This window comes from Adelges cooleyi, unplaced genomic scaffold, assembly GCF_023614345.1.
Source record: "Adelges cooleyi isolate 19-005CV unplaced genomic scaffold, UGA_ACOO_1.1 ACOO_flye_CR_arks_rails_tigmint_CR_PRNA_574, whole genome shotgun sequence".
Taxonomy (NCBI): Eukaryota; Metazoa; Arthropoda; class Insecta; order Hemiptera; family Adelgidae; genus Adelges; species Adelges cooleyi.
Window position 1 is genome coordinate 13,961,017 of NW_026096268.1, and position 23,906 is coordinate 13,984,922.

The window sequence follows — 23,906 nt, forward strand, 5'->3', positions numbered from 1 at the left end:
AGAAAAATAAACCTTTCATAAAAGGTTAGACGCCTTCAAACATTAATAACGTCGGTACTTAGGACACGACGCTAAAACCTAATAATGACAGGCTTAGAAACTGTTTTTAAATCTTCCAATTTTGTTTAACTATTATAACGTCTAAATTTAAAATGAATTACCATTCATTTCTACTTCTTATTATTTTTAAAGTTATTTCGAAAATAATTGTACTCTTTAGTGGGTTTTTTTTTTTGTCATCGTTGAGGACATAATTGTTTTAAACTTTTTAAAATCCACTTATGGCGTAAAACTCTGGTAAAATAAGAATAATGTAAAAGACATTTTTATCAAGTTTTAATTAATTTGCTTCGTGTTTTATTTATGACTAATTTAAATCTTGAAATTGAAAACTTATACCCACACAATCATATTATTTATTTTGCCAAAGTTAGGTTAGGTTTATTGAAGCATCACCGCGTTTTTAAATGTCGCTCTTCAAATCATGTTTTACTAATAAGTCATCTCTTATCAATAAACCATAATATCTTATCTACTGATCCTCTTTTTTTTAATATACTAGTCCTCAAACATTTATAAAGTGCTTAATTAAGTTTTAAATGTTGATGAAATTATTTTAGCAGTAAGGGCAGTATAGATAGTAATAACAAAAATAAAACTAGAATAATTATAATCTATGTAGTGATCAGTCACAATATAATTGTGGCTTAATGATATCACAATTTTAATAACAATTATTTTAGTGGACTCAATGTCTGTAGTTATTTCTCCTTCTAGTATTCCTAAATTGAACCCCGGTTATTAACCTGTAAGTTGTGATTTGAAAAATTGTGATAACGTAAATTTCATTATACCTAAATAAGCATTTTTTATTTTGACTTTTAAAGTTATAAAAGCGTAAAGCACAATAATATTGTTAAAAACCCAATCAAAAGCAATATATACGATTTAAATATATAAATATTACAATAAATGCATACTTGTTTTAACGTTGTGTTCTAGGATTAGCACCCACAACGGATGTTTTTTTTAAAATTAATTTACTAGTATCTAATTAATGAATGATTATCGTAAATCGCGTTTAATGTATGCGGACCGAAAGTATCATGTAAAACGACAAAAAGAAACGATGACGTGTAATTGTTCGACTGCATTGAGCAATCAGCAGGTCTCGGCGAGAAATAATAATATACATAAAAAGTATTGCACAGCAAACGAGATCGGTTGTTGGTATCTAAGTAACATATTTTTTTTTGTCATATGCGGCAAGAGGTGAGGCGAAGAGAAAGAAACACCTGTAATTTGGCAAGGTCACGACACATAAATATCATAGACTCTTATTATACAACTCAAAAAAACAACCAATAAACCGCGACGACCGCGGCTGCACAATTTTACAGGCGACATTATTAATTTCAATTAAAAAATGGGAAAAAAAATAAAAATAAAATCCCGGTCGACCGTTACCGATAATCAATTTTGGATACCGCAATAACTAAAAACCAACGCCGTGTCGTTCGACCGTGATCGACTAAACCAGAATCCGAACATATCCTGAGCAAAAATTGTTGTCTGATTTAAAATGATTTCTCATATTTGTTTAAATAATACACACGTGTGTTTCCGGTCAGTCAACACAAACGTATTCGCTACATAGAACAATAATAAAATATAATATAATCAGACTTTTACCTGTGAGTCATTTTATAATCGCACAAAACTAGGTGTGCGTACCCGCCTGCCTCTGCGACCTCACCTTGTGTCTACAGCCGCATTGTCTCCGTGCACTTTGCCATTTCACGTTGCATACACATTACACACATACAAACACATTAGATGGTCATACGCAAAAAAAAAAATACTTGTACAGAGTGTTTCCAGAACGACTGATTTTATTTCAAATCGACCAGACCGCAAAGTATAATACTACTAGGTATAACAAAAAAGTACTGAAAATGTATCAGATCTGATTATTATTATGTTCGTTTATAACACTTGAAGCATAATTTTTTTTAAATCAACGTTATCAAATTAGGCCGAATATTGATTATTACAGCAACCGGAAATTTACAAACTGATTTGAAAAAAAGATTTCATTTTTGTGCTGAATAAGAATAATTAAAAAACTTATTGGCATTTCTCGAATACGACTCGACTTTTTTAAACATAACTTTTACATTTGAAAAAAAAATATATTGATACAATTGGTGAATAAATTGTGTTGACTGAACTCGAGGACAATGGAATTTAAATACAATGCGACAACAATCATTTCGAGACACTCGATATACAGGGTGGTTCATATTAAGGACACTAATATAGTCATTTTGTATTTGAAATAATTAAGATTTCAATTTTTTATTGAACTTAAACTACTTTAAGAATTAAAAACCAAGCTAACCTAACCTAATCTAACTAATTTGGATCATCAAACTCACCTATACGTTTTAAACACTTATCAAATGAAGAATAATCGTTAAAAATAATGACTGATCGGATAACCAATTTTCAACAATTGCTTTTCAAAATATGTAGCTTTAATAGAACAGACAAAGGGGGTGCAGTTGTTAATTGGTTGCAAATAATAATAGTGCTGTGCTAAACCACTCCTGATGTGGCTTATCTTTTAATCTACACGCCTATGCATTCATATGAGAATAATTTGAAAAGTAATGATTCAAAACAGGTGAACGACCATTTATAATTATTTAGTAAGCGTTGAAAACATACAGGTTAGGTTAGGTGTGAATTTCAGATTTAGGATAGGTTAAATTTGAAAGATGGACCATTGACATAATAAAAAGCAGGGCAATGGAAAGAGCGATTTTCCAATATATTAGTATAGGAAATTAGCTCGGTTTATTGTCCCACCCTTATAATGTATGTATGTATGTATTTATGTACCTTTATAATATATGTCCCAAAACACGTTTTTGATCAAAATGGTCATTCGTATATAGTTTTGGTTCTCACCACTTCAATGAGAAAAGGTGTGTGTTAATTTAAGGATAACAAACTTCAGGCGTTCTTGTTAAACCACCTTGTATATTACATAGACACGCGTATAATAGGCTTAATAAACGGCCACAATCAACAGCGCCTTGGAATCAATACAGAGCGATTGTAAAAACGTGCACCGAGGCAGCTAATACACGATTTGCGAACAGATTCTTCGACTGTTGTCAACAACATAATGATAATTAATAAAGAAAAGGAACACTCGAAACCAAACACAACATACACTGCCGTTAGTATGATATTCGTATTTTCTCCTAAACACGATAAAAAACTATTTTTGTTATTACTTATTATTGATAAGATAACGAGAACGATAGGAGGCAAATTAACGTCATCTCCTCCCACCGTTCTCACTAGACATTATTTTAATTGTCGTTTTGCGCGGCGCGTGTGTATAATATTATAGTTAACCATTAAAAAGTTTTTAAACTCTTTTTATCTTGTACAGTGGAAGTTGTTAAAAAGCAATTTATCATCGACTCCAACAGAAATCACAAAAAAAAAATCCTTAAGCACTTATGTGTTCACACGCGTTGTGTCATAGTGGCCACATGTTGGCGACCTTGTCCAAGTACATTATTATGAATTGCTATTGCTTTTTTTTTCATAGAGGACTCATTAATTTATTATTATTATATTTCCCGTAAGGAAAAAAAGTCATGTGCAAACAACGACGACTAGTTTTTTATTTAACCTTCTCTTAACGCGTTGTAATTTACGAGCTATGTAAAACAAAATTTTAAAAGTATAATTACCATATTTTTTTCATCTTGATAAGTAGAAAGATACCCAACGTTCTTTTTATAAAACATTTACAAAAATTAACGTCCATTTTACTAACTTATAATCAACGACCCATAGAAAACAAAAATAAATCAAATTAAATTAGTTGGTTATTTACCGACGGATTACAGCCTCACCCCGCCCCCGCTATTCTTATAAACGGCAATAACTGTAAAAGTTAGTACCTGATTATTTAAAACTAGTTTACGATCTGACAACATTTCAGAAAAATATACTGTTTAAAAATGTTAAATTTAAATAATAAAACTACAAGATTCTGATAAAAAAAAACAGTTTTTCAGCCCAAAAAAAATGCAATCATTTCCTTAATAAATCAAGGCGGTATTAACATAGTTTTCGACGAAACAAAAAAACCCACTCAGTTTCCGGTTTCGCATCAAAGCCAAACACGAAAAAGTACCAGTACTTATCAGTTATCACATAACATGTAAACCTCCAACGTGGAAGAACGGGTATATGTTGGTCTGACAGTCTAAGGTTTAAAAACATCGGAAATAGTGTCATACATACAATAATAGTTAACATTATAATTACACCAACTGAAAACTGTAAAGGCATAATCTAATTCTTGTTACCTAAGCCCCCTATTTTTTTTTGTTATGTAATTCAAAACCCACTATCGACTAGCCATACTCAGTTTACAAAGATATTTAAATATTAAACGCGTCAAAAAAGATTATCTATAAAAAAATGAAAAATATTTACCTACGATAACGAACGTTATTAACTATAACAACTTTTTTCAGTAAAGAGGATTTAAATATTTTTTTTTTAAAAAAATACTAATAATCACCAAAGGTTTAGCGGTTAGTATACATCAGTGATACATTTAAAATATGTTTAAAATTTTATCTAACGAGCAAGGGGATACAGCTGATTTTATAATAACGACAAAAAGTTTTTATAACATACTGTTTGCTACTTGTTTTTTCAAAGGAGCTTTTATATTTTCAACGACAATATTATGTCACAAAAAACATAAATTAAATATTATTATTGATAATAATACTAGTATAGTATTTATAACAATGATATTATATTATACTACATTAAGCATTATTATAATTATTATCAAGTTACCATGCGTATTGTTGAAATTATTTGACTCATGCCAGGTTTTATCTTGTTAAATTGAATTGATTAAACGAAACACCCACGAACTACAAATTATAATGAAAAGGCTAAATAAAATCGATACCGTAACACATATGCAAAGTGTATCATGCAGCTTAAGGAAAATCGCGCACCAAAATATAAACAACCTAAAATAGCGTACTACAATGTTTAAAAAAAAAAAAAAGCATAAATATAAAATATATGTTTACCTTCTAGCAGTAGATCTCAGGCTTATAAGATCCCATAAGATCCAAGCTATCCTCCTGGACAACACAAATAAATAAACATAAAAATAATGGTCTGCTTGGGGTTATGAATAAAAATACAAAAATAAAAAACATGTAATTTTAACGTAGATGAATGTGTTATTGCCATTAAATTTACATACACGGTTTAGGAAAAAACGCAAGACGCGTGTTGTGAACGTGTGACACTCAAACATATCATTAAGTTGCAGTGTAAAAAAAAAACGTATACACTATATAAAAAATAATTAATAATTAAACTTGCTACGTCAAAATACGATAAAGCTTTAAAACATGGTCGATGGGTATGTTCAGTTTGTGAATAGTTTATCAACCGACAAAATGAAATAGATACATGAGCTTTCGTAACGAATAGATAAAGCTAATGACTATTACCAATAATAATCTGTGGAAAATATAGCTGAAATATTTTTAAGACATACACAGTGCAAAATTGTCTATAATCATAATAAGTATCTACTATTAATTAGTAAGTATAAATTATTAATTTATCATCATATTTTTCATCATTAATCTATAATAATGGTAGTATATATGTATATATACTACTTATTATAATAATAAATGTATACTATCTCAATAAGAACATTTATCTTTCCAAACATTTAAGCTTAGTTTTTTGTGGCGATTATCACAGTTAAAGTAAGGTATATAAATATTTTTTTATTTTGCAATTATAGAAATATAATACTGTGTATATATTTATAAAATTGAATATGAGACTACAAATTAAGTTAATAAAAAACTGGTTTTAAGACAACCGTTATTAAAAGAAAAAAGTTTCGTGTAAAATTGAAATCTTTTTTTATACATATTATTTATGTAAATATAGAAAAAAAAATTAAAATAGTAATTATTATACCCGTTGGCACTCTGTATACATTAAAATAATCATTAAGTCGTAATATTTAAACATATTTTTACAAATAAGTATGCCTAAAAGGTAAAAATACCGTTTAGTTTGTCATCGATTTGTAATGGCAAAATCAACGCAACAAAAAAATAATATTCATTTAAAATACTCATTGGTTTTCATAATGCATCGGTAAGCTGGAGTAAAAGACAAACGTTTAAGGGTAAATAATATAGCCACACAGGTCTTGGGATAAAATAAAGCACTTGTAAACATACAAACATAAAAAACATATTATCACGAGGTCGAAAATATAAATTAAGATTCCAAAAAAAATCACATCGAACACATCAAATTAATGCAAGCAACGCGGTAAGTATAAGTACAAATAAATTATTACTGATGCTAATTTAAAATTTAAATATTTTCAGTTAAATCGATTTCAATTCAAAACATACTCGTTTTTCAAGTAAACTTTAACTTTGAATGTGTAAAAACTAAAATATAGTTTTATACATTTACTATTAACTCGTTTAGTATCGAATTTAATGTTTTTATATAAAATTCCGTCTGTAACTATAGTCGATTGAATCAAAATATTGCTTGTATTTTTCTTTTTATATACTTTCGACCCCTGGGACGACTGTGATATGAAGGAAAAGTGTATTAGGTGTGTATCGCAATAAAGCCAAATACGAAATAACGTGTGTTAGGTTACACGTGTGATGGACACGGATAGGGGGTTAATAGTCCGCTAGATACTATTCTTTTTTATTATTATTATTAGTATTGTGTATAAACAAATATACTATTTACCTTGGTTGGAGGATTTTGGCCGGATCCCGGGTTGGTTCTGGGCCGTTCGACCGTGATTGGCGATTCGGGTGACGTCTTCACGGGTGTCGTGGCTGCGAAAAATAACCAAACAAACCAATCAAACCCCGAACACGATATAATATTTTCATAAATTATTACTGTAAATATATTAACACTAGCACGCGTATGCACGCGATATTATAGCGAACACAGCTCGACTAAACTGAAAAGCGTTGGCGCACAAGCCAAAGAAGAATAATCAAACAATTAACGGTAGTCAGCGCCGCAGTCTTGTGAATAGAAGAGGAGTCTACGAGAGTATAATATTAATGAACCAAAACGAATGTGCGTCATTGTTTTGTACAAAATATTATAATATTTAGCCTACTCGTTTAAAATATGCCTTTTAATGAAAATTCATAGATTGTAATTGATTATTGCGTGGGCAGGCGAATGGTCGTTTCCGGAATTTTCATATCGAGCGACCAACATTAAACACTTTATAACAGGCTGTTAGGTTCAAATTTATAATTTGATTACAATTACTTATAGACAAGGTTTGTAGCTTGAATTAACAAGTAAATGAAACTTTTCAATCACACACACACAGTAGGCAAAGCCGTCTTCAAGCCACCCAAATGAAAATGGTGCATTAGGGCACAAGCGAGCATTATCAGGAATCCCACGCCCGAGTACGCACCTGTTGCAAACTATTAAATTTTTTTTTTATATACCTTATACATTCTGTTACTTACATAAGAACAATAAGTATAAGTACTGTATGAATGGTTACGTGATACAATAATGATGTAATAGAAGACGGTGGCCCATTGGCAACACTTCTAACTTCTTCATGTTTTTTTGTAGAGGTTAAATGTATAAAAGAATTTATTATTAAATAAAACTTAAAAAGTTTTTAATAAAATCGCAGATCATTTTTTATATTTTGCTTCACCGGACTTAATTTTGGAATTATTATAAATTGAAATGAAGATTTTTTTTTAATATAAGTAGTTTTGGCTGCTCTCCAAGCAGAGATTATCATTATTCGATTGGAAAAATAATTAATTATTCAAATGACCATTTATTCAAACCTAATCTTTTTTACCTAACCTACCAATTTATTCAAATAGTTTTATTTGAAAATCATCGCTTATAAAATGTATATTCGATAAAAATGTATTATTTTCATTTATTTAAATTTTGCCTTATTCTGTTCCCAAGATAATAAATGACAAAGTTAATATTTAAATTCAGAATTTGTACAGTAAGGAAATGCTAATATTCATCTTAAAGATTAAATTATGTACAATTTAAGATAAAAACACTTGGCGATAAATGGGCATTGTATATATAATGCCAGTATATGTGTAATATTATGTTCAAAAGTCTTATTGTATTTTCCTTGTTCGTGTCACTCATAGTACGGATTCAGTTTGATATTTTGTGAGGGTAGAGCCAGTCGTGTCTTGTTTATCCCTAGGGTGGTATTTCTCTTATACGTATTCACTATACCCGGCTTGTCTTTATATAACGTACGGTTGAAAATTACTTCCGCCATAAATTCATTTCACTGAAGAATGTGTTTTATTATTTTTCTCAACAAATACTGCTGCTACTACATTTTTTATAGTCGTCTCAAAAATTGAAAACCATAAATCACAAAACGTTTGATCTCTTTTTGAAGTTTCTGTAAATAAAACCCAATCCAAGAGGTTAGTGCAAAAAGGATTCCTCGTTTATGAATAAAATGCTTTGTTAGGTTACAAAAATACGTAGTAAATATGTACTAGTGTTCATAGTTTGTTTTAATATGGGTAATACAGAAAAATAATAAATTACAATACAAAAAAAACTATTGCAGTAAAAAAACTATTAGCAATAATAATAATATAGAATACAATTATTTGTTTCACAGTTTTGTTTAAGCTCTAATGCGAACCTGTGGCGATTTTTGTTTAGTTTTCAATCGCAGTATTCTATTAGCAGAAAATACTACAACAGTCATTCACATGTATTTAAAAACATTTCAATGATTAATTAAACTTAATTGGGCGTAATGTTTAACTATTGGTCTTTTTTTTTAACAGAAGCCAATCAATGGTAATAGAAACTAATTAGCTGTATTATTATGTATATAAAGCCACGCACAATGGGTAATAACCTCCTAATGATTCAGTGTTTATACTTAGGTACCTACTTGTTATTTTATAAAAAAAAAAAAAAAAAACCATAAGTGTTGGTCGGTTATTATCGGTTTATTGAATCGTTTAAAAGTATTTAATATTCATGCCTGGACACAAACGTGCCACCGATTTCATAAAAAGAAAATATATGCTTGAGTTAGAATATAATTATACAATTTACCCCTTAAAATATTTAGAGAGAGAACCACCCTTTATTATATATGATAAAAGGGCGCACGTAAATATAACTATGGAGTAAAAAATGTATATATCTTTTGTTCATTTTAGTTTTCTATAAATCAAAAATATTTTTTTCTTTATGGAACTGAACTAGCAATTTTGATAAGAAGGAGAAAGGCCAGAAGTGAAAAGCATACGGGAACCTGAAAGCCTCCAATTGGTAAACGACTTCAGGGTTTCTAAAGGTCTAAAACAATTCTGAACATACACTACTGCATCATCTACCCCACGAAATTGTCAAATATGAGTTGGAAGAAATCCGAAGGGAATATTTTTTATACACACAAAACCCATATTTTCGGTTGAATACTAAATATTCGATAGATTTAAACATTATAAAGCTACAGGATTTCAGTTTTTTTTATTGTAAACATTGGACTATGACCTATTTGACTATTTTAAAAACTAAAAAAATTTAACAATACCTACTACAAATGTATTTTGCGATCGCTTTAATCTCGGAAAATTAATATGTTTACTAACATGGAATACAAAAAATAACTAATGATTACACGAGTGAAAGGAAAGTCACTCGCTGTGTACTTCAACACAATCGGATGGTTATTGTAAGCAACGAGACGGACCTCCCTCGTTTGCCGATCCCGCATTATAATGATATAATCTTCTTGTTGCATAAATCGCCATTACGATTGTTACAAGGTAGTTATTCGGAAAATTCACACAGATATCGGTTGCAAGATAAGGATAGCACATCTTTTCCAAGGATCGCGCACTTTGTACAGGCTGTTCACGATAGTTTTTTTTTTTTTTTTTTTATTTAGGTCGTTCGCAGTTCTCACACACGCAACTATCTGCACTACCAGTAGTATGTATTATTATTATTATTATTTATTATCATTAGTGTACTTGTATGTAAGCTGTTTGGCCTTTTGAACTCACCTGGTGCACACGCTTCGCTCAACAAGCCAGTGCGCCGATAGAGATTGGACAAAGAAAATTCGTGATCTCGGGGTCAAATGATATATTTAAATGATTGCTAGCTAACACACGGAACCGAAAATCGCAAACGAAGAAGAAGCATACAATATACTTCTTAATTTTTTCAGTCATTCGGCGCGACCAGTTGGAATGTGGCCAAAAAAAACGACCCGTGTGCCCTACGCAGGTGCTCTAAGTTACACCGACGGATGTTTTATCATAAACCAGTTTAATTTCGGAAGGACATCAGCGTTCGGGTGGTCTGTACGACACTTTAGAGGGACGTGCATTCGGTGTCTTGTTTGATGTTGCAGAGTTGCGAGTTTGCTTATACAAAACAGTTCAACATCTTAAGTAAACTCTAAAGACACGTTTTCTTCGCCAAACGGTAATTTAAAACACTTATTTTTTTCAATTACAATAACGTAACATCTCTCGAGTCACCACCACATTCGTATGCGAATTATACGCGAATTATTAATACCCAAATTCAAACTGAGTTGAACAAAAAAAACCGACATAGGTATTTTAATTTATATTGCAATTAAAATAACCCTCGACCACAAAAATAATACTATATAGCGTATACGTATTTTGGCAGTTATGTTACCATCACCAGAGCATACAAAAGACTTCTGCAGTTCAATGTAAAATCAATCTAAATAAAATTGCATATAATACAATACAATATAATACTCTACTACCGATTTTATCAACTACAAATTATTTTTGGACACACCGAAAAATTATCGCGACTTGACGTGTGTGGTTTGAATTAGGAAGTAGGTTTATCAGAAACAATTAATCAACTAGCATTTAAAAAACAAATAGAAACAATTAATACCAAAACTATTACAACGGAACATTATAAAATGTGGTGTTTAGACATTTGGTTCCCACATAATTTTCGGATGTCTTGCCAAAATAGTTGTCGCGATTATGGCGAAAGACTTGGGGGAGAGGTAAATCAAATAATCACTAACAGTGAAAGTCTCGCTCATTGGGATCAACGCACATGTGACCTTAATAAATTATACACACGGTTGCAAGAACCGGTTTCTATGGATCTCTGTCTCTCTTGTTCTTTCTCTACACTATTGCTCAAGTTGCCAAACGGCGCAGCGCCGCCGCAACCGAGTTAATCAACTATAACTATATGGCCTAATTATTATACAAAATACATTTCCAGCTCCTCCTATCGAACTCGAGACCATTCGCAATAGTAATAATAATAATTGTTATCCGAAACAAAGGTTTCGGCGAGGCTATACCGACCCAATGAGTAAGTCACGATAAATTACAAAATGCCCATATGTGAATACAAACAGCGCAGTGTTTTATGTCGAAAAAGTACAAAAATAATAGACATTACACATGCAATTTTTTTTCCTTGTAAAAATAACAGTGCTTGAACATTATATTATTTTATTTTATAAGAAACTAAACTACTAACGTCCAATAACATCGTCTAAACGCGAGAGAACCAGAAACGTAGAAATCATAAAATTGCAGTGTTATAATATACACATTAATTCAGGCTCAAGCGCGTTATTTTAATACTAACATAAAAAAATACTCATAAAATAAAGTAGTTTTGGAAGAGTAATAAAGTATTAGCACCATATGATTTTACCATAAATAAGGAGTGTTTCGCCCTCCATCCGTCCCCCCAAAAAAATATATATATAAAGCTGAAGCCCCCCTCCCCAATAATAAAAGGCAATCATCGTTTTACTGATTGAAAACGTTTGTGTTAAAAATATTATAAGGAGCTTTGAGAACGTATTTGTTTTTTAATATACTTTTATGCTTTTTTTTCAACAATCATATTACGCCAACATTTAATATGTATTTAAAGAGTTTTAACATAAGTATTATTAAATTATATTTGTTGTATGCAGCAAAATCAATTAAACGAACTCAAATAAAGATAAAACTAAAAAAATAAATACAAAACTGTATTAGTACTTTTTCTATTAACGGTAATAGAATAATAATTAAATGACATCTTTTATAATTTGTAATTTATCGCTTAGGTCAAACTGAAAATATTATTTCCACAAAAAATGTATTACTCCAATAACAGCTATTGTGTATAATGTTTTTGTTACAATAAATACCTACGAAAAAGTTGTGTGCGTTACGAAATCTAATGGGGGACCTACGGGTCTGTTTGCCCCAATCAAGTTTGCTACCATTTAAAAAACCCTCGCTCTAATATTTGACAGGATCGCGTGAATTATACACTATCTCGAAATAAAAGTGAAAATCATCAATGAACTTATAAGTATTTTGACTATTGTGTTTTTTTTTTAAAATATTTTTTCCATATCTCACTGGAGGTCTCATCCGCAGGTCTTTTCGCCGTCCAAATCGATCACACGCACCTGACACATAACAGGTTTCCTGTCACCATTTCCGGCAACCACAGCAACACATAAGTGTGTGCGTGCACCGCCTTCAAATTACTCTCCCGCGACTCTAGGAGTCCCACTTGAGTAAAACATCATAAAACTCACACAGTCACGAATTCGGTTGGACTTGTTTTTTTTTTTTAATTTTATTATTCTTATATGTTTTTTTAAGACCGAAAACACACACACTTATTTGTCAGGTCTCAAGATTATTAGTGTGATATAAGTCAGAAGCCACCATAACGACTGTTTATTGACAAAAACTTACCCAAATGTAAGTGACCACTATTTAGCAGTAGCACTGAAAGTTGAAAAACCACAACAGCTGATGAAGTACTAAAAGTTATAACGAAACTATTTTTGAAACGAATTGTATACTATTTATTTATATATATTTTTTCATGGTTGTAAAAGCCGTTTTAAGCCGTAAGAAATCTCAGTACTGGTGTGTTAATACACAATATATGTGTCCTATTATTATCTAAGAATTGACAAGTCACGATGAAACATACTTGTACATGTACACAACATTAATTCATATTTTTTATTTTTAGAAACTCAATGAAAAATACTACGCGCCTCGCATTGCTCTTCATAAAAATAATTAATAAATATACACAAGTCGTATAATTCATTCCTAAGATTATGCTTACCTTGCGATGAGAAAGTTTGGTAAAACTGTGACAAGTAGGTGAGAATAGATAATCTGTCTGGTATTTCAACACAAGCCATGTCTTCGGGATCCAGAAGAGCTGGAATGCCAAGATGATTTTCGGCGATTCTAAACGCCAATTCGTTGTTACCGTAAACATCATTTTTGTCTAGACTACCATAATCACTGTAAAAAAAAAAAACAAATTATAATTACATTTTGGAACTAAAATTATACAAACGGGGCCGAACAAAAAAAAAATATTTTTAAAAAAAAAGAGCCACTATGATAGGAGCAAATTTAGCCACGGTCATGTGTCTGTCTGCTGGGTAACGCGTGCACAACTCCTGTAAAGCAAAAAAGCACTCGATTCTTCTTTCCTCGGTTAATTTTCTTGTTTACTCCGGACATAAACCTATGATGTCTGGCGTTTTTGTTATACGTGCGGCGTTTTGTATAGAGATTTTTTCGACAATATATTTTTACTTATTATTATTATTATTGTTATCTAATGTAGCAGATGAGAAAAATAATCATTTCACGGGTAGACTAATATATATGCTACAATAACCGTGGCGAATTAAGGATTTGAAACATACACATAGAGCCTACACGTGATACAGAAAATGTTAACGCGACCTTGACTCCAGGACAACGCGAGGGGAACAGAAAGCGGCAATATTGGCGGTTGTCACCGAAGGTTATTAATCTAAAGGAAAACGCACTACGTAGACAGAAAATTCTCATAAGTCATTCGTACACTAATATACTATGTTCTTACTTAACTAAATTGAACTAAAAAATACGATATATAACGTGTTGTAAAAAAACCAACACATAAATGTGAAATTATTTTTTAAATATCAATGCGGTATTTAATGACATTTGACATTAAAAAAAAAAAAAAAATCTATTTAGACATCGTTGTTAACAACGAATCGTGTGACTATATAAGGTACACGGATTCTAGAAACTAAGATGATATAGTATTAAGTCAAGCTTTCGAATTTACCCTGACCATATATAAATGACTGGTCAAATTAAACTCGATTATAGCAATGACGAAGTCGAGTACTGAGAATTGCAACTCTTTCCCCTTTTGTAGGAACAAAATAGAAATCGACGGAAATAAAATAATAATTGTTAAAGTTCATAATAATTGTCGAGGACTATTACAACAAGTTCAAATAAAAATTTAAAAATTATCGTATGATTGAATATTGTGATCAAATATTTTCAGCTAATTTAAATATGTTAATAGATTTTTAAATAATCTAATTTAATTCTTAAATAAAATACGGTAATTTATTCTTTATTTTATTAAGTCGCTTTATACGAAGAGTGCTACATTAAAGTATAGCTAAACACACTGTATTTATTTGCTTGCATATTCACAGATTTCTATATATCTTAAATTTTTGTAAAACACTTATAATACGCTTATATCATATGCACAGGCATGTGACGTTTACTAATTCACATAAAATATAATTTTAAAAATAGCTCGGGTAATGGAAAAAGCGATCAAACGAAAAGATTGTACTTACATTAAATCTGGTCTGAAATGATGGATTAATGCACAAAAGGCAAGTCCGTCTTTCCAGGATGTCGACATGTTTTCGATAGACACTCCGTCATATCCTTGGGTCACTCGTTTACACCATAGTTCTAAAGCCTTAGTACCACGTCTTTCGCCCATTTTATCAAATGACAGATCTGAAATGACAAAAAAAAATAATAATCATTATTATTAGTATAATTATATTATAAAAAATAAAACACATGCTTAAAAAATTATTGTGATTACATAAACATAATACGTGACGTATTAAGGTGTGACGAGGCGTACTTTTTTAGTATAGATGGTTTGTTTTTATTATACCTGTATTAATATCTTAATAGAACGCCACGCCACTCTTTCTTTCATGTACAAGACATGTCTTAGAAAATACAATTTTCTGAGAAACAGAATTTTTCTCAATTCTTTGATTTATATTCAAAGTTTAAGATACAGATTTTAAATTAATTTTGACCTAGCAATTTATAAAGTTAACTAAGAACTTTTAAGTTTAACGTCAATGAATATTACCGTTTTTCAAATTTTTATCGAAAATCAGCCATGTTAACATTTAGATCCAGTCTCAATCTAGTTTTGTATTAATAGGCTTTGACACTAAACTGCATAGTTCTGCAGAAAAATGCATTTCCTAAAATCTGTGATTGTAAAAAAAACTGATAATAGATATGAATTTATCTGAGTAGGTACAGAAACTTTTTCTGTATCAAGTTCTTTCGAAAAATGATTTATACATTACCCGTTAACGGAGATATGTTTAAAACTTATTTTTTTAAATATAAATTTTCAAAATTAATTTTTTTTTTTTTTAATGTAGTAGGTTAATTGCATTTGATTTGTTACATTTGCTACGTGATTCCAATGTTTTTTAAATTATTATTAATATTTGCCAAATGCTTATTTAAGTTATTTATTTTAATTAATTACTTCCTCCGTGCTATATTATACTGTTATACATTGTTTACAAGCTCATCGGCTACGAAGATTGTCACGGAATAGTTGTTGAAAATATCATAGTTTTACCTCTCTTTGTTTTGTTAAAGGTATTAATAAATGTTTGATTTTAAGTTTATATAATATAGAGGACATAATATTTTCTTCTAAAATGTAAACACATAAACATTGTTTTTTTTTTTTTTTTACAAGAAGTTCTAATAGTAAACTATAATTTTTGATAATCATATAAAATACATAAGTTCATTATAATTAATAACTCCTTAGTCCTTACTACTACAAACCAATTTTAAGAAGTATGTACTTTTTTGTTTTTTAACTGATCACAATAATTATAAATAGTCCATTTAGTTATCTAAACTATTTTAAATCATTAATTCTTAAAAAAAAACGTGCGCGTATATATATTTATATTAGTGTTTATCAATCATATACTATAAACAGTTGATCCAACACGTGTATGGCATATTGACGATCGACATTTGAAAGCGGACAAAAGAGAAAACTATCGAGTTTCAGTTAGATATAAAACAGAGAACAACGACCACAGCTTATAATTAGACTATATTATTTTAGTAATGCTGAATTAGTCACGTGGGACGGCAGCAGTACAAATTAAAAAAAAACAAATTTAACGAACAAGGAATTCTGTTTAAATTTAGTCCAGAACCTTTGACGAGCAATCGCTTGTAGATAATTTGAATGCAGCAGAACAACAGTCAATACTGTATAATAATATTGTATTGTGTATATGTATATTAATATCAAGAATAGCTTGTAATATGCAGTGTAGCTTACACGTATGGTATTGAATTCCGTTAGTATAATGTTTAAAAAAAAATAATAATAATAAAAAATCAGCGACACTATAATATGCGACGGCCCATTAGAAATTTTTCCGTTTCCCCATTTCCAACGGTACTCGGTTATTATATTGTGGAAGATAATATAATACACATACACATCTAAAACGATTGTTGTCTTGCGGTCAATACATGCATGTGAAATATAGCGGCAGCTAGGTTATATTGTTATTGTGAATCCCGTCGGACTATTTTTTTTATTTTTTTTTTTTTAATGTTGAACCCGTTCGACGACACAATGAAACTGTATCTACTATTGTTGTACAACGGATTACACTTTTTTTCGTTCGGAAAAAAAAGACGTGATTGTAAGTTTGATTATACACGTACGATTTATTTATTATTATTTTTTATTTTAATAAACTAATGGGCGCCAGACAAAATATATCGAGGTCGTCAACACCACCCAGACAGAATCTGATAACTAATTAATGTTTTGAGGCACGTTGAAATCCAAAAAGTTTTATGATAACGCCTGGCCAGTATTGTAACCAGTACGAAATTTAAAAAAAAACGCAAGAGAGTGAAGTCATATTTTAGGGAAGATAACACAAATTTATCGTGGAGAAATAAAAGCCAATAAATTACTATCCGTAATACTCGTCTAAATTACAAATAAAAATCACGCAATTGTACTTGTTTCATAGATACTATAAGGAGGGTCAGGATGGGCTAGTGTAATTTATTATCGGCGACCATTTTAGTAACATATTTTATTATCTTGGGCTAATTTATGGAAAATATGATAACAAGTCCCCCGACAAAATAGCCAAACGTTGATTTCTTATAATTTACCTCCAATTAATAAACGCGTTTAATGTACAATAATATGGGTAATATTTTTTTTTGTTCCAATTATTTTTTTCGTCGTCTGTTATATTATACCAATAATCATTGCGTCTTTTTGACTACTTGACAAATAAATTTGTTTTGCCTAGGGCGAGTAAATTGATTGTAAAAGTAAATATACAAAAATAAATAATACCGAAAAAAAATCTACTGCCAAAAAAATTCGAAAGTTTTCGCTCCAAATCCATCGCAAAACCAATAAACGTTGAACTTTACACGAACGCCGTCTTACATACGATTTCGAAGACTGATAATTTAATTAATAGCATAAAAATGAGGCAACGAGTATGGTTCATAAGAAATTCCAACCCTAAAACCGCTCTATCATTGGTGCGATATACATTTCACTATTATTACTATCGTCACAGTTAAACTAAACTCTGCGGAAGACCTACATTACACTGTCGGTTTGTGTGTGCGGTTTTTTTAACGATACTTTTTTTTTTAGCTAGCTTGACAGCTCTTTTTTTTCCTTATGAATACACAAACACTACAGTGTCTATACGCCGTCATGATAGTTTCCTTCGCCATGACCCTGATCGACCATGTTGGTGCGCAGGAACTACCCGTATAATGCATTAATAATACATAACATTACAATCATCCGACATTCGAACAGTTCCTGAAGTTTTCAGTTGACCACAAAATGATCATGACCACGACAATGCCATTTATAATAATACCGTATTAGGTTCGAACAGAAACATTTAAGCCGTGCGGCCTTGGAGGCGTGTCGTCCTGATTTGGACTTGAAGTAAATCATCGATGTGCACTTATCTGGTTGATAACTCGGTACTACCGGATTTCTAGTAGTCTGGTCGATCATAAATATAATCACGATTCACGACCCAGTGGTAAAAATAATCTATAATAACTCTCACGACCTCTTTGCACACAATATTATGAAACGGCTAGAACGAAATTTAAAAGTGGTACGACCCGTGCAAAATCAAAATATGCACATTAAATTGTGTATACATAAAGCTAATGTTATATATTTTGCGTACGGCTATATAATTTCAATGGGTAATTGCACTATATACACCCATCGAGCATAGTGGTTTGTATCCAATACATATATTACAGATTCGATTGTAAACGAATTAACTATTTAAAATTCGATCGTTTTTTTTTTTTTTTTTGAAAACAGGAAAAGTAAGTAAAAGAGAAGATTTTACCATGATTAAAAAAACATTTACTGGTAAATTGGAAAATTATAAAAAAAAAAATACATAAATATATTTCTCTCATTTGTGGTTTATGTCTACTACACAAATGTCAAATCTTTATACTTAAAATTAAAAATTAACTTAAGATAAACAATCATAATACATTATAATAGTTGTATTTATTGAAATTATAAAAAAATTATACGAACTATAAATATTAAAAACAAGTTAAAAAATACTAATTTCCCTTCAATGGCGTAATCACTCTTTAAAAGTGTAAGTATATTTAGGATAATATTTCATAGTAATTAAATGGTTCAACAGTAAATGAATGTTAAAATTATTTTGTTAATTTATATTTTTATTAACTTAAGTTTATAATTAAAACTACATCACAGTATAAAATAATCAATAAGTCAATAAAAGATAAATATAGGTATTAGTTGTAAACAAAACTTAAATGGTTTTGAATAACTCATTATTGTTTTTTTATCAAATTCCCTCAAATGGTTAGGCCTTGGAGTAATAGGTGTTTATAATTCCTCTTAATTACTCCACTGTACTTCACTTTTATAAGTAAAATATGTTTAGGATTACTATTAAAAACCTATTTGTATCATTGCATAGACGACGAGGGGCATATGTTGCTAAAATAAAATAAAATAACTGCTACCAGAAAGAATGAACATAATTCAACACAAAAAAGTAAAATAAAAAATGGAATATAATTAGCTGCAACCTATAATTCCATTGAATAATAAAAATAAGAAAACGTACATATGTACATATTACAAAATAATTACTTCTACTCATTTTACACAGTACATTTACGGGACTTGCATCTCGAACGTTAAAGAAATAATTAAGCAGGTATAGGCAATTATCAAAAATCAAAAACGATTTTTTTCCAGCATCTCTGTCGCTATGTTGTGTTAAATACATAATGCACGTACCCTTTTAAAACTGTTACAGCGGAAGAAAAATAGTATTCACTACACATCCGGTTATTCACAGTAGGCCAACGGCTATAGCTGGTGCAGCCTACGGTAACAGGTATTATACAGTAGGCACGCATAACACAATATAATATATGGCTGGAGTTGATTTTTGTCGTGTTATGGTCGGCTGATGCGTGTAACGGTCAGCTAATCACGCCGACACTAAAACACGGCAATGATAGGTTCGGCGAACACTCAAAATAAGCACATCGATTATCCGACTAAAAAAAAAAATAATTAAATTTTTAAAAAAAAATCGCCGTCCCGTTCGGAACTCGTTAAACAGAGTAATTTTGCGTAGCTAATTTTAGGTAAATGCTGTACAACACATGTCGTGCACCTGGTTTAAATGCAAAATCTCTAGTAGGCGACTAGAGGAAAAACGCGTATACATCGAGATCATAATATAAATGACCGGTTATACGTGCATGCATTATACTAGACGTGACTGGTTAACAGGTTAGTATATTGCAGGTTAAGTTCCTAATGGATGACGGACATTATTACTATTCGGTTTTGCATATAGGCAAGTTGGAACGTTCAAAATATATTTTTAATATCATCAGCTGTGTCGTCGTCGGTGTGACGTACGGTTAGCATCGATAATGACTAGTTAAATAGCTGGCATGATGTATGAATATAATAATTTTCAGTGGCTATTCGAATAAATTAAAAATAAAAAATGTCTTTTTACTAAAATAAAATATCACGACCCGTTGGTGGATCGACCAGTGAATCATAATGAACTATAATTTTATGTATTTATGTATGTATACTTATATGAATAAAAAAGTTGACAACTAAAATGACCGACTATATGTAGTCAAAACCGGTGAGAAAAAATAAGAGAACTTCCTAAATTGTCTCCTAAAAAAAAACAAGCCGATAACCTACTTCCAGTGTTAAAAACTATGGAAAAAAAATAGTGTCTTGAAACATGTCACTTACCAAGTTAAATGTAATGTTTTAAGGTTTATAATTTTCTAAAAAAAAATAATGTTTTTGTATCACAAAGTAGTCCCGAGTAATAGCTGAAAACATAAAGATCATTATGCAGTTATTTATCAATTAAATTATTCATAAAACGCAAATGTTCTTGGAGAGAGTCGAAACTATGCAAATATATTTTGAACACTGTTTAAAATTAATATTAACCATTTAACGCGCATACGAAACGGGATTGAAAATTGTCGTGTTGATTTCACGTCCACCGACATACATTAGTATATACATTATTATACATTAGTTTTAGACTACTAGATGTTTTTTTTAACGTTGATCAAATGGACGTATCGAAAAGTTTTCAATCAAATTAAATACGTAAAATTGCTGTTAGTTTTTTTCTCTTCCAAGTTTAACACGACCTCTGGATTAGTTACCGGCAATTTTTTTTGAATTTCACAGATAAACCTGTAGTTATTTGACCACCAAGCGTGTCAAGTAGTTAGTAGTTTTCAATATAAGCCAATTATGGCCTATAATTACAACCGGTTGGCGCGTCACGTATTTTAATGAACGTTGATATTCATTGCACTACTCCACAGACCACAACAACGATTGACTAAAAAACCCCGGAGGCGATTACACTCTTGGGACATTTACCCCCTTCGCGTGTATGTTTATGTAAATGTTGTGAAGAACAATAAAAACATTTCAGGTCTTTTTTCCTATCCTAAACACGTCAAAGTATTTTCTTCGAGAAATGCATCCTGCGTTTCTGTCTGTATGCCAAACAACAGCAACGGCAGATGCATAGTGATTTCATACACAAGTGCAAGATGGTTTTTATTTTATATACCAAGTTGAAAATAAAACAATGAACCATCACAAGAAACCGAGTTTTACCGAACCGTGCAACCACGACCGTGTTTGTTAGGGAGTGATCATCATACGTGTTCGGAAACATTAATAACACATAGGTATTTTTAAAACATTCATACCGACTGAAAGACAGGATCATAAAAATTATTTGAACCTACCAAAACGATATACTCAGTATTTGTAAGTCTTCCGAAAATAACCTACTACTATCTAATCGTAATTTTAAAAAATTCCATTTTTTTAAGAAGACAAAATACTTAATTATTTAAATAATATATTGTAAATTTTTAAACGAAATATTTTATTTATTATATAATATTCAATTATAATTATTGTTTGAAAAAATATCTACCTATACGTTTATCGTTTTAATACGATATTTTGTATTAAATTAAAATATTCGCGTAATACACGTTTGTGTGATACGACAAGAAACGCATTAATATAATATTTAAGCCCTTAATAAATATTACAACTCGTAATGCGGTCTTACACGGCAATAAAAAAAACTAGTAGGTACAAGATGTATTTATTGCGAATTGTAAACTTGGTCTTAATGAAAAACGGTACTTTTAAAACCCATTTGCCAACACACGGCGAAACAATAAAAGTATAGAAATATGCGTTTGACACTACATATACATTAATAAAAGTAGATAAAAATGTATTAATGAATCGATTAAGCTAAGTAAAGGTTTTTTTTATTAAATAGACCTTGAACTTATGTTGACCTAAGGCGTCTGTGACAAAAGTATCTAAACGTCATATAATGTCAATGCACTGTACTAATATTATATGATACCACAGAAAACTAATATAATATAGCTTCCTGTGCGGAAGTAATTGTCGCTGGACTACAAGTCCACGTATCACATTACCGTAGCATTTTCTCACAAAGAGTATACAAGTTCATTTGTGTTTCCGGACGAACGAGCACAGACACGCACAACCCCATTGCGTACAGCCACAGTATTTGGGTTTGACGGGCAAACCAGTTCAAACACACTACTAATAGACAACTAATACTCGGATTACAAAGTATTTCAAAACCAGTTTTTATATTATAAAAAAAAAATAATGATAAAAGAAGCCCTCACACCGTTTGATTACTATTTATACAATCGTCATTACAACTTCCGCTCAATATCCGTCGAAACAATTTGGACTACGTTTTAACTGCCAACCGCATTAACATTTCCAAAATTGGCATGATAGATAACTTTTTCACGGGTGAGTTAATTAAATAACAAGTATTAAGTACTTCTTAGAATTTACTTTGGTAATAAGCAATGGCAGAACCGTACTCAGAATATTTGCATAACCATTAAAATTACATTTAAAATACACACGAAAACAAGTAAAGGAAAATATTTAATTAAAGACTATGTAAATTTAAAAATAATATAAACGATGTTAAAAGTTGCATCACTTGCCACTCCCTCGACCTTTATATCCATTTTTTTTTTTTGTGTAAATAGTACTTAGTAGCTATAAAACCAAATCGTATCAAAAACCGAAGTCCGTATGTCGTTGCACATACTTCATTCCTTAAATAAAATAATTATCATTGTTTTAGAGCCATCTATTAACAAAAAAAAAACCAAATATTTTTAGACATATTAATCTAATAAAATTTCTATGTTTTGGAAACTTTTATGTACGTAGCTTTTTACTTAACTGGTAAATGATTTCCTTTGGACATTTTACTTAGATTCGAAAAAACTCAAAATATCTAAAATTTATAATAATACATTTATTATAAGCAGAAGAAATAGGAATAAAGAGATAAAAAAAATGTACTTTTCCTACCAAATTGAGAGGAAGGGAAATATAGACCGTCGAGGCCTTCATGGATAAAATTTGTATCAAAATGTCGTTTTTAATTTGAAAATATGTAAACTATACAAAGTGGACAAGGCGAGGTTTTCCGTTTCGGTCAGACGACTGTTAAAAAAAGAGGAAATCTTATTTTTTTTCTTCCATACTGATCTGGACAATACGCTTAGACACGAAGACGCGCTCCATTTAACACGCAGAGGTGTTCGCAAATGATCATCTAAAAGAAAGTATACTATCACCTACATCATATTCAGGTGACAATGAGTGACCATAGAAAGTCTTATCGGATGTATTTTATCAAGCTTTTAGTACAACATTAGTATCACTTTGGAAACTATTAAATCTATTGTCCATACAGTTCATATTTTGTCAACTCTGAATACAGGTTTTAGCCGTAAAAAATTAGAGTTAAGGACGACCAAAAAAACAAAAATAACGTTCGTGACTAATTTTTCTAATTTTTTTTTTTTTGGTTGAAAACATTATAGTTACTATGTACATGTCAACTTATAATAGCATATGTATAAAATCTA

General features: G+C 30.5%; 1 protein-coding gene across 2 annotated transcripts in view; it reads right to left on the bottom strand.

The window, feature by feature from the left end:
• LOC126842661 (MICAL-like protein 2) overlaps nucleotides 1-23,906 on the bottom strand; it is a 38,890-nt gene that overhangs the window by 8,511 nt on the left and 6,473 nt on the right. For both annotated transcript variants that reach the window (XR_007686371.1, XM_050579721.1), the window contains exons 2-4: nucleotides 14,852-15,020; nucleotides 13,306-13,490; nucleotides 6,874-6,965 (exon numbers count right to left, since the gene is read on the bottom strand). Coding sequence is in view for 1 of the 2 variants with exons in the window: in XM_050579721.1 (XP_050435678.1) it covers nucleotides 6,874-6,965; nucleotides 13,306-13,490; nucleotides 14,852-15,003 (429 nt within the window). In the remaining variant the exon portion in view is untranslated. The remainder of the gene's footprint in view (nucleotides 1-6,873; nucleotides 6,966-13,305; nucleotides 13,491-14,851; nucleotides 15,021-23,906) is intronic.